At 47.3% G+C, this 13,216-nt stretch overlaps 1 protein-coding gene across 1 annotated transcript in view; it reads left to right on the forward strand.

Moving 5' to 3' along the window:
* STK24 (serine/threonine kinase 24) overlaps positions 1–13,216 on the forward strand; it is a 1,188,458-nt gene that overhangs the window by 1,145,062 nt on the left and 30,180 nt on the right. The window contains exon 9 of the mRNA XM_069639237.1: positions 6,001–6,069. Coding sequence (XP_069495338.1) covers positions 6,001–6,069 — 69 coding nt within the window. The remainder of the gene's footprint in view (positions 1–6,000; positions 6,070–13,216) is intronic.

A 13,216-nucleotide genomic window follows, 5' to 3' on the forward strand; every position in this document is an offset into this window, starting at 1 on the left:
CGCTGCCGGGGGATGTTCTTCCCACCTGTACTTCAGCTTGCTGACTTTGCTGGAGGCCACTGCCAGAGTATGTACTTCCCACATGTACTTCAACTTGCTGACTTTGCTGGAGAACGTTGCAGTGGGATGTTCTTCCCACATGTACTTGAACTTGCTGACTTTGCTGGAGACCGTTGCAGGGGATGTTCTTCAAACCTGTACTTCAGCTTGCTGACTTTGTTGGAGGCCACTGCAGGGGAATGTTCTTCCCACCTGTACTCCAGCTTGCTGACTTTGTTGGAGGCCACTGCAGGGGAATGTTCTTCCCACCTGTACTTCAGCTTGCTGACTTTTCTGGAGGGTGCTACACGTGGATGTTCTTCCCACATGTACTTCGGCTTGCTGTCTTTGCTGGAGGCCACTGCAGGGTTCTTACCACCTGCACTTCAGCTTGCTAACTTTGGTAGAGGACTCTATGGGGGAGATGTTCATTATAAGTCAACTTCCCTTAGCTCGCGCACAGCTCTCACCTTTACTCTTTTTCCGGTTTAGTTGTTCGCTGAATGAGGTCTTTACCATTTCTATTGCAATATAGCAAGCACAGCAAATGCCTTTGCCTATTAGCACTGATCGTCAATGCGGAGGAGCATGCCACCAAAGGTTATGTGTTGAAAAGCAAGGTTTTAAGAGGTGCTCTAAATTGCCTGTGATTGCTCCCAACTCAAGATTCAAGGGGAGATTGTTCCAATGATGGAAACGTCAAAGTGACGGCCCTGCTGGTTTGTGCAGCACACCTTAGGAAGGACACAAAGGATATAACTCGAGGGCTGTATGGGAATTGGGTGGAAGGGGTTAGTAACTATGGATCTTCTTCGAGATATACTCATGGCCCAACCCTCTCAGACATTTTTGTAAAAGATACAAACCTTTGAAGAGACTCCTCAACATTAAGACAGAGGGGGGATCTGCGTCGACCTGAGAGGTGGTGACTGACAGGCGTATCCAACATAAGCCATACTGACGCGTTCCGTTCCACATGAAGTTTATCTGTACAGGTACTGGGAAGCCCTGCACAGTGACACAGTGTTACTGTGATCCATGCATACATTGCCAGAGCTCCAACCACTGTTGTCCTGTCTTCGCGTGGTAGAGAGGGCACAATATGATGTAGCTGCTTGAGTTGGAAGAAGCTGGTTTATTCAACCGTGTTAATTTGAGGAAGATGGTGGAATGTATAAGATCTTGTAGATCTTATACATTCCACCATTTCTCATCCGAACTGGAGTGAAAGACAGCGGGGCATTAGCCAGAAACTATGGCAACTGGACCGCGACAGTGGGATTTTTTCGTGAGCTAGGGGTATCCGAATGGGTGTTTTCCGTGTTTTGATTGGGCTGAATCCAGATAAAACTCACCTGTGATTGGCGGGCGTCAAGACAGAGAACTAGCTCTGTAAATTGACCCGAGTCTTAGAGATTCTTTAAACTAATGTATAAGTTGCATATCATCCGCATAGGAATGATATGCTATTATGAAGCAGTGAATAAGCTCAAAGAGATGCTGTCGATAACGGGCTAAATCCTCAGAGTGTCTTGTGCCAACCCACAGAAATGGGGCAGGGCACAGAAGGCTAAGGTGCAATATTCATTTGGTGAGACCTTCCCGGCAAAAGGGAGATCCGCTGCATAGCAAGTGTGGGCAGGCACGCACCTGGGGCCTCCTTATGAGTGTGGTGGTGTAGTAAAATGGTTGCCAGTCATTTGGTCGAAAACAATTGGTCGACTGGACAACTGGTCGAATCAATTTGGTCGAAAACCAAATGGTCGAATTTTTTATTTTTTTTATTTTTACCCCTTTTTTTTGGGGGGGGGGTCCCCCCCCCCCCGACCCCCTTTTTTTCTTTCTTTTTTTTTTCTACACGAAAACCTACAAAACACATATATAAATTAAAAAAAAAAAATTCGACCATTTGGTTTTCGACCAAATGACGTCGACCAAATTGCAGTCGACCAGTTTGTAGTCGACCAAATGACTGGACACCGTAAAATAGTTGCATTCATTTGGTTAATGACACTTTTTTGGTGGTAACAGAATTACAGCCCATTTTACCGCACCGTTGAGTTTGACTTTGAAGTGGAGGTTTTATCTCCAGCATGTTAGATGCAAATCCTCCACCTTAAAATACAAAAAGAAATTTGCTAGAATTACTGCAGCGGAATGACCACTTCCGGTCATTTCCACCAAAATCCACATAGAGTTCTATGGATTTAAAAAATGGGAATTTAAATTGCCCTTCCACCAGTTGGAATCCTGTGGTAAACCCACACAGCCGAGGGCCATTAATGGCACCGCCGAATTACCACCAAACTCATAATGAGGTCCTCACTCTGTTCTCTTCATGCTGTCGCAATGCAATGAATGTTTAAGGTCTATTGCGAATGACAATTTTGTTTAAATACATATCAGTTGAAATGACAACTGTACAAGTTAATAGCATAGTTTAACGATGAGCTCTAGCTTAATTTCCCTGCGCCTGCTGTCCACATAGGCACTGAAATAGTGCTGCCCGCCACAGATTATTCCTCCCCAACACATATGTTTGCCTTGGTTAAAAAAGCTAAAGCAACCTTTAAAGCAGATGCAGATTACACGTATGAACAGCTTGGACTGGCCGATAGAGCAATAGGCCCATGGCCAAACCAAAAACACAAAATGCTGGTGTGGTCCAGGTTGTTGGCCAATGTGTTCCAATTTTATGAGTTACTTCACTATGTGGCTAGTAGTTTTGACCAGTGTTGGTCAGTAAATATTATTTAAAATGCACAATTTGCATCATATAGTATCAAAAAACTCCCCCCCTTGGGTGGTATTCAAACAGTGTCACAAAAGGAAAGAATAGCCATTTGCAACTGTGGGCCACTTTTTCATTGGTGCCCGAGACCATTGTATGGCCCAGTCCGACCCTGCGTATGACGTGAGAGATGCTTTGTCTGGGGCTGAATGAATCATGATAGAGCTCACAGGCAGCTTGTAAAGTGTGTGAATGTTGGAGGATTTGCATACTTACAAAACGAATGCTGACAGCTTGAACATGCGAGCACGTCAGTGTAGCCTCGCCTGCTCCTATTTCTCATTCCAATACACGATTGATTCATGTTGTGTGAAGCAGGATTGTTTGGTAACCATAGTTACCCAGGCTAAAATCCATCATGTGCTCTGTAGCAAAAATAGCAAATAAAGGCACTCAGAAAACGTGTAGGTTAATTTTCTTTGATTAAAAATGAAATCTAAATGGGATCACCAACCACCAAAGAAGCAAAGCAGCTATATGAGCGAACAACCTAGCTCTTAATGTCAATATGCTATCAGCCTTTTTTTGAAAAGCCACAGTGTATTGTATTGCCAAAAATGAAATCCATGTATATGTATGGCCTGATGGAGGCCTTCTGTCAAGCACGCTGCACAGCAGGGATCTCTCAGTGCACGGGCAATGAGTTCGCCAACATGCTAGGAACATTTACATGGAGAGAGCGCACGGATAGTGCAGGGCTTTCAAGTAAAGCGGGCATGATCATGTGCCCTGCTGCAGTTTTTCCCTACACTAGCACAGGGTCCAAGCATGGAAGATGTTACGCTCAAGATCATACCATTACTGCGACCAATTAACTACGACCACTGAAAATGTTGACTTTCTTTTTTCATTTCGACCCCCTTCACATCCCATATATATATGTGGGGGAACGTGTATAGTATATAATGCATGTAGGAGGGGTTGCAGGGGATCTCCCCCCACATTTAGTTGGGGAGAAAAAGGGGTCAAAACAAAGGCACCCACATTTTCGGTGGTCGCAGTAATCACGTAGATCCGTTACGCACGGCATTGACTAAAACTATACACATTGGGGCTCTACGTCGTCTTACCGCAGAATTATTTTCGCAGTCAACCTTTCTGCAGCATTTCATTTCTTTTTCAATTCCCCCCCGCCCTCTGACCTGAAGAGACTAAGCGGAAAGAGGGCAGCCCCGTGGCATGGAGCAGAAGGTATGGCAGGTAGAGGAGTTACAGCGCAGAAAGAAGACCACCGAAGACACCACGAGCCATTATAGGGCATCTTCTCATCAATAGGACTTCTTCATCCACAAAAGGGGACTGGAGGCCCTGACCTCAGCCTCCTCTATTCACCTTAACTGCCACACAAAAACGGGAACATAAGCCATCACTCCAGAATTTCCTTGAAAAGTCTACGCTCTGTCTTTACTGATCTCAGGTCATTTCTGATGTCATTGGGCCTCATTATGAGTGACCCGGTCTGGAGAGAATGCGGGTAACACGGCTGGTACTACCTGCTCTGGCATTTTTTCTGCACTGGGTTACTCCGAGACTGCCGGTAGGGGCAGTGAACTACTAGCAGGCCTGACCTGCCGGTAGTTCAGTCCCCTACTGGCAGATCATTCATTGAAGCGCCAGCACCCTTAACAGCGGTGCCGGTGCTTCAGTGGTTCCCAAACCATGGAGTGATACTGTGATATTGGGCGGTGGAAACAGTAAGCCAAGGTTGCCGGTAAGACACTGGTAGTACCGCTGCCTTACCAGCAACCTCGTAATGAGGGCCATTGTTGCTTATTCACCCACAATGTGAAATGCGTGGTCATCTGTTGGTACCTTTAAAGTGTAGGCCACAGATTTCAAAAAGTGTGGTATAGTAATTGCAAGATGTTGTAAATTCGAAAATCTCTTGCCATTATTGTCTAAAATGACGTCAACCATGTCCATCATGTTGCAGTAGTAGTTAGGTCCCAGAAGTGCTGAAAATGCTGTATCAGTCCCTTTGGTCAGACGAGCAAGCTATGTCTACCCCACAACCATGCTAGACTGTGGCTAGGAGGACATCTTCCGTAGAGAACGCATTACTGCCAGCACTCTACCGCAATGCTTCCCCTCAGGAACTCTCCCTCCCATTATCCCTCTTATCCATCCCCGCTCCTCTGCTACACTCGCACTGTTACTTATAACCCCCTTGGTGAGTCTCCTATGTACAGTTCTCCATTGCTTCCCAAACTGGGTTTCGGCTTTTTAAATGCCATGCATACCCCTTATACATGGCCACAATGATCCAAAATGGCTTGCAGTTGGAAGTCTTTCCGTGTCTTTCCATGAGTAGATCAGTGTCAAAATTGCAGCGATGATCCCATTGTACAGGATTATCGTTGACTTGCAAATTGCCATTCTAAAGCCCAAAAACAGCCCAAAAACTTTGCTGAGTCTTGCTAAATGTGACCTCATGTTGGAATACACAGACAAGACATCAACATTTCTTCATTACTGCTTTGAGCATGAACAGTATTGCTTTCTTCTCAAAACGGTTCCTTTCCATTGCAGCCACTAAGACACTGCATTGTCATTTTGGCTGTTTATGAGTTTTTTTATGAGATCCCAAAGATTTAGAGACTGGGTTGTACTTTTAGGTGCTGGTATACTTTTAGTTATAGTTCCAAACAAAAGTGGATTGTACCATGTTGAGCACAAACACCTTGCAGACTGCTACAATGGTATGTCCTTGCTCTCAGTGGTACTAGGTCAACTATGAAACAAGATTCTAAGGGCCACCGTTCTGCTGGCCAAAGAGGACCTTTCTTTATCCCCAATCCAGCAATGAAATCCTGGCCATCTAAAAAGCTCCTACCGTAGCTGTAGTTGTGTGTCACCTTGCATAGACTATTTAGGGTAATAATTTCATAGGTTCATAATTTGATCACTTTTTAATGTATATTGTTTTATTTTCTTTCATGAGTCCAGGAATGTGTAATTTGTCAAAGAAGTAGTGATCTATTTTAACCTGGTGCTTTCGGTTTAATCAGGTCTGGTTACCTTGCTTTTTCTTAAACCATGTGGGGGCATATATCATTCTATGTGATCCTTGCATACATTAAAACTCTGCCTCTCTTCCGCAGTCACATGTAAATGTAACATTGTGAATGTTACCATTGAATGGTGTTGATGTCTTAACATTTCTTTTCAAGGAGCAAGAGATCCCCAAGCGGCCGTTGTCTCAGTGTTTAACAACGATTATTTCTCCACTTCTTGCAGAGGTAAGTTGACTTTTCAGATCAAATACAGAGAGCCAGCTAACTCTTTGGTACCTTTAGGCTCAGGGTATCGAAGTCTGGTCCTCAACAACCAAATAACCTCCATGTTTTTAGGATATCCTCATAAAAAACCATTGGCTCGCAGCAATTGTAAATGGGAGCTAATCTCATTGTCACTGGTTATCCTGAAAACCCAGGGTGGGTGGGCCTTGCGAGGATTGGAACTGAAGACCCCAGAGGTAGAGGTTATATCATTGATACCTCGGTTTTCAGGGTCTGGCCATGTAGTCCTGAGGAGTCAACCTGTAAAACGACCCTTAGGTAGATATCCTATCTCTTACACATTTATGGTCAAAGAAGTTGGAAGGGAGAAATGAAATGGCATTGAATTGCGCAGAAAGGGCATTGAGTTGCGCAGCAGGGTTGCCAGTACCCTAGAAGGCAAGCTCTTTCTCCAGAAAGCTTGGATGAGATTAAGGATGTTTTTACAACCTGCACAGTAATGGAAAAGCAGGAGTTTTGAGGTATGGTGGCTGGTAGTTCACATCATTATTAAAGCCATAGTTGATCTGTAGTGTTCACATGCCAACACTGTAATCCCATTCTCACTAGACTAGCTGTCCCTGCTGCAGCCAGCGGGTCAAAAGCCAGTCGGAGTTGCCTCACCATGATCCTTTGTGAGTTCTGATAACACCTCTCTCTTTGGACTCCAGAAAACTCTTAGCAGGAGCAGCCTGGGAACCTGGCTTCAGAGGGCACATCTTGAACAAAACGACGATCCTCACACCATGGTGTTGCATACCAAAGGGTCTTAGATGCTATGGGCTTAGGAAGGGGGGGGGGCATTTAGTGTAGACAGATGGAGCTGAGTATGTTTGGGGAAGGATCCCACCATATTATTTTCCTCTGTATTTCTCCTTCCTTCCTGTCTCCCACACTTCCTGTAGCACTATGAACTTTGGGTATTAAGACCACTCGTTATCTTAGGAAGGATTTGACCCCTTAAAGCTTGTTTTTACCAAATCCTGGGTGGCCTTTTGACTTTATAAGGAAGAGGTCTCACCCATCTTTCTTAGTTTCATTACTGGCCTGCAAGAAACATTTATTTGAACCTCTTTTTGATCTTTCCAAAGACCTCAGCCTGGGACCTAGGTGAAGGAGAGTTCCAAGGCAGAGGCAAGATCTGCTCCCTAACCATCCCCATGAGACATTGGGGGAGAACTGCTGCTGGAGCAAAACCTGCCTCTGTGCCAGCTACACTGGTACAGAGGACCTCAGTGGAGGTCAAGGACCATTGCAGGTGTTAGTCAAAATCCCCCTTGTTGGGAGACCGAGAACAAGGACTCATCTTGTCCCTGTGTCCTAGATTGGGACTCACGGTAACTGGAGAAGCAAAGCAGCTGGTTTTCTCCTTTTCTATCGTGTCGAACCGCATTGAACCATCATCGACTGGGTTTGAATGCATTCAATGCATCAGGGTCTGCTGTGCTATCTTTGGCACTTCTTTTTTTTTAACAACTTTATTTCGGTTATAGCGTTATCTATGCATTACATGAGTCCACAGGACTCTCCTCGCATTTAATATGCATGCAGCTTGCTCTGTGCCCACTCCCCTTGACCCCACCCCTGCCCTCCTTTAGTTCCTGGTGTCCTGATAGATGGGGGACCCATCAGGGCTCTGAAGGCCCAGAAAGTTCGCTACCAGGTGGGATTGAAATGTTAGGGCTGGGAAGCGGGAGTGGTAGTCCAGTACTGGGGCCCAACAGTCTGTGAAGCGGTGGAGGGCCCCTTCCTTCACTGCTGTGACCTTCTCCGCCACCAGAATCTCCCAGCCCTTTATCCACCAAAGGGCCAGCAGCGGGTCCTCCTTGGCTTTCCATTTCCTTGCCACAGTGATTTTGGCTGCTAGCAGTAGATGTGTGAGCAGTTTGGCTGACCGGCCCGCTCTCGGATAACTGTCCGGGCTCGCCACCCCAAGCAGGATGACCTCCGGGTCCATCGGGAGTCTGCACTGAGTGATGTCTTCCGTGATCTGCAGGACTTCCTTCCAGAAGGTCTGTGCTGTCGGGCAGCCCCACCACATGTGGAAAAAGGATCCTCGTTCGCCACATCGTCTCCAGCAGCTCGGGTCAATGTCAGCGTTACAGTGGTGCACGCGGACTGGCGAGTAGTACCAGCAGTGCAGGAGCTTCAGGGCACATTCCTTGTTTGTGACGCATCTGGATGTCGAATTGATCCTGGACCATATCTCCACCCACGTTTGATCTTCTATGGGGTGTCCCAAGTCCATTTCCCATCCGGAAATGTATGGCGGTCTGACTTTTAGCATGTCCTCCTGGAGAAGTCGGTACAGTTTGGTGATCTGACCTCGGCCTGTGCTTTCTTCCATTGCCAGTTCAAGAGGGTGGAGGTCCCGGGTGGCTGCGAGATCCAGTGTCGGAGTTGAATGCATGTAAACCTCTCTCCTTCTGTTAGTTGAAAGCGGGCTTTGCATTCCTCGAAGCTAAGTGGGTTTTTGGCTTCGTAGAGTTGGGAGAGGGTTCGGAGGCCACCTTTGGTCCATCGGTGGAAGCGGGCTGCCTCCATTCCTGGTTTGAAGTCAGGGTTCCCGATGACCGGGGAGAGCGGGCTCGGGGGTCTGGGTATCTTCCTCCTTCGACAGGCCCAAGCCCATGCCTCAAGAGTCGCTTTGGTGGCTGCTAGCATCTGTGGTCCCTGGCTTCGGTGTGGTCCGGGGTATGTAGCAGGGAATGTAGTCGTGGCCAACATCTGGATTGCTCCATGCGGGACCATTTTGGGGGGGTCTCCGGGATCATCCAGGCCGCTGCACTCACCAACTTGGCTGCCAGGAAGTAGGTAATCAGGTTGGGGAGACCAAAGCCGCCCCATTTTGCAGCCCCCGTCATGACCCTCATAGGTATCCTGGTTCTGCGTCCCTTCCACACAAACTTCGCTAGCTTTCTTTGTAGCTGTTCCAAATTGTGCTTTGGGGGGGGGGGGACCGGGAGAGCGGTGAACAGGTACAGCAGCCTAGGGAGAAGGTTCCTTTTGCACGCTGTGACCTGACCCAATAGTGAGATCTCTTGATTGTCCCATCTTCGGAGGTATTCTTCCAATTCCTTGAATAATGGGGGAAAGTTGACGTTATATAGTTGTTTCGGATCTGCTGGCAGGCGGACGCCCAGGTAAGCTGTTGAGGAGGAGCTCCATGTTAGCGGGCAGAGTGCCAGGAGGTTGGCTACGAGGGGGGGCGCTCAGGTTGATCCTTAGTGCCTCTGATTTGGCGTAGTTCACCTGGAATCCAGCCACTCCTTCAAACGCCTCTAGCTCAGTTAGGGTTGCGGCCAGGGAGGATCGGCAGTTGGTGATGGAAATCAGCACATCATCTGCGTATAGGGAGATCTTGAATTGTTCGCGGTTTATTTCTAGACCAGTGATGTTCTCATTAGCTCATGTGCGTTGAGCGAATGGCTCCATGACCATGGCAAAGATTAGTGGGGAGAGCGGACAGCCTTGTCTCGTCCCACACGAAAGCTGGATCGGAGGTGAGGTCTTCTGATTTAGGCAGATTGATGTCCTTGGGGCTTTGTAATTTGCAAACACCATTTTCTGGAATATTGGGCCAATCCGAAATGCCTCCATGGTAAGGCGCATGACATTCCAGTCCACCCTGTCGAATGCTTTGGTGGCGTCTAAGGTCAGGACCGCCATGGCCTGGTGTTCTTGGGTCGCAATCTCAATGAGATTAAGCGCTCGGCGGATGTTGTCTCAGGTGCTTCTTCCTCTACTAAACCCTGCCTGGTCCTGGTCTATAATAGATGGGAGGATTTGCGCCAATCTGTTGGCTAGAACCTTTGAGTATGTGTTAGCGTCCACGTTGAGCAGAGCTATCGGTCTATACGATGAGCACTCCTTTGGATCCTAGCTGGGTTTCAGAAGCAGGATTGTGGTGGATTCTTGCATAGAGGGTGTGATAGAGCCCGAGTCCCGAAAGGAGTTAAATAGCTCTGTCATTGGGTGTAGCAGCATGGGGTGAAAGAGTTTGTAGAACTTTGGTGGGAAGCCGTCTGGGCCGGGGGCCCTGGGTTTCAGATTTTTGATTACTTCCTCCACCTCTTCGGATGTGATCGGGGCCTCCAGGGCTGCTCTATTTGCTTCTGAGATGTGTGGGAGCCGGGCGTCTACTACGTATTGCTCCTGGAGCATCTGTGGGCGTGGGGCTGCGGTCATGATGTTAGTTAGATGGGTAGCCACCACCTGTAGTTTCGCCCCGTCTCCATATACGGTACTGCCTTTCGGGTCCCTCAGTGCAGCAATGTGGTCTCGTCGGCGGGTTTTGGCAAGTTTGTTCACAAGGTATTCGTTAGCTTTATTACCGTTTGCGTAATAGCTTTGCTTTGTCCTGATCAGGGTCTGGGCTGTGTCCTCGGCGTAGTGGGCCTCCAGCTTTGTGCGAGCCAGTCTGACCATCTTGGCGGCCTTGGGGGACCACTTCTTTTCTAGAGCTTTATCTGCCTCCCTCTTTTCCTTCTCCAGTTGATTTCTGAGCGTGTTCGCCTCCTCATATAAGCGGCCGCCTGTGCTATTAATTCCCCTCTGATTACGGCCTTCATAGCTTCCCATCTTGTTGCTGTAGAGGTGAGGTCGGGAGGGTTTTCTTTGAAGTAGTTGCTGATCACCTTGGCTATGGCGTCCCGCACCGCCATATCATGCAGCATTGGTTCATATAGGGACCATTTATGATGTTCTGGGGGCTCCTGGTCGAAGACGCTTGCAGTGAGGAGGATTGGGGCGTGGTCTGACAGTGCTCTTGCGCCTATTTCTACGTCGTCCGTGAACTGCAGGAGCTGTGGGCTGGCCAAAATAAGGTCAATTCGAGAGGAGGAGCGGTGGACGTGGGAGAAGAAAGAATAGTCTACGATGTCCGGATGGAGAACCCTCCAGGTGTCCACCACGTCTAGTGTTTTGAACAAGTGGCAGAGTCCCAAAGCCAATCTGAAGTCCCTGCTGAATGGGGGCCCGATCTGTCCAGTGAGGGGTTGGGAACCCCATTGAAGTCCCTGCCTAGGACCACCAGGCCTTCGAGGAAGGGGAGAAGGGCGGTTTCCAGGGCAGTGTAGAAGGCCTCCTGGCCGTCATTCGGTGCATAGATAGCAATCAGCGTGTGAAGCTGGCCGTAGAGGTCCCCCTTGACCGCCGCAAACCTGCCATCTGCACCTTTAAAGGGGATACCTTTCACTAGCAAAATCACAGTGCCGCCTTTTTCAATGGGGCCAGGTATTGTATTGGGAATGCTCAGGATCGTAGCCTAGCGAAGTCCTCAGTCACGAGGTGGGTCTCCTGGAGGAAACCCACCGAGGTCTGAAGGTCCTGGAGACGACGAAGGATGGACTTACGCTTTGTGGGGGAGTTCAGGCCTCTGACGTTTAGTGAGATAAAGCAGAGTTTGGTGTGCGCTGGGGTGGGGGTCGGCGGGGCGTCATCAGGATTCAGGCGAGTGGCGGGTGATCCTACGCTTAGGGGGGTCTCTCAGGGGACCGATGACAGTGTGATTCAGCTGTAACTGAGTTTTAACTGTGTCCAACTTATGGCCAACCGGCCTAGGTATACGAAAAAAGTGGACCAAGGCCGTGAGGCCAGCGGTGCGGGCTGCACTCCCAATAACCACAGAGTGGTATAACTGTTTTCAGTCGGTCAATCGGAGGTAATAATCATTCAAATACTCTGTTAATATTTATGAAGAAATAGAGTTTAATTTCCTTAGTGCTCTACAGTTATATATCACTGTTTTAGCAGATGCGTCACATGAGCCCAAATTGGCCTATGCATTTCGGAGTCAATATCCTTCCTCAGGGCCAGCTCATGTACTCTTCAATGTATCAGAAACCTATCATCGGTTTCAGTCTAAGTCCCACAATGTACATTATATATATATGTCGGGCATGCATCATATAAATGGCATTCAGAATAGAGGTGCAGCATTAATTAATCATACAGAGAGTATTATGATGAACAGTAGTCACATTATGGGTAGAACAAAGGCATAAGTGGGCCGTGTGGTGCAATATCATCATAATTAACATTCCAAATAAGGCCAGTGAAAATTCACCGCGTCAGCATTTGATCATATCAGCCACCATCATCATCAAGTTAAAGTGTCACATGTGTAGGAATATAAAGCGCATCATTTAGATTATGATGATTGTAATATAAAATCATGAAATATAGCCCATACAGACGTGCCAAGTCGCGGAGGTATGAAAAAAGAAGAAAAGAAGAAAAGAAAAGATGAATGAGAAAACATCGGGTTTACTAAATTAACTGATTGTCCGCTAATGTGAAATGCTGTAAAACTACTATCAATAAACAAGAGGTACTGACCTTGGTGTGTATCCAGTGTCAGTTCTTCTACTGTAGAGTAGCACGGAAAAACTGCTCAGTATGGCTGACTAGCGAGGACTGCAGCGCTAGAAAATGTATACAAATGCAAGTATCAGGTCTATGTACGTGCGGTGAGCACAGACTTGTAAGCGATTAACAGGTGCATTGAGATAGCATGTAAAATCAACGGACTGCTTACCTAGTAACCACAAGAGTGAATCCTTGAAGGACGCCTTGTAAGCGCGCGAGTCGTGTGCTGAATAACTAGATTCTCCAGCTTGTTTGGAAAGCGTAACCATGGAAACTGCCCAACGCTTCGTTACGGCGGCGGCCATCTTGTAACAAATATAATTACTGTTGGGTCATGCTAAATGTAATCTTTCCCTGTGTTCCTAGGTCTAGTCTCTATTGCTTCCCCCCAGAGCCTAATGGAATGACTTCTGACTCGAAATGAAAAAATCGAGTAAATAAACGTAAAATTAAGAAAATAATAATGATTAAACATTTTTTTAAATGCTGGCGGCATAGATGTGCTGGTATATTTAAATATATTTTAATTTAAATACCGTCTGGCTATCCTGCTAAAGCGTGATCAATGGTAAGCAGTGATATGTGCTGGAATGTGTAGCAGGCGCTACCATCGTGAAGAAAAAGGCGGGGATGTATCCTGATGTGCACGTGTGGCATCTGTGAGTAGGCTAGCTACTGCCTGAAAACGAGTGCATCATGCTGTGCTGGACTCTAGGTCTGCTTGTTATGGTAAACGGGG

Source organism: Ambystoma mexicanum, chromosome 7q (genome assembly GCF_040938575.1).
Source record: "Ambystoma mexicanum isolate Mex_15411 chromosome 7q, UKY_AmexF1_1, whole genome shotgun sequence".
Taxonomy (NCBI): domain Eukaryota; kingdom Metazoa; phylum Chordata; class Amphibia; order Caudata; family Ambystomatidae; genus Ambystoma; species Ambystoma mexicanum.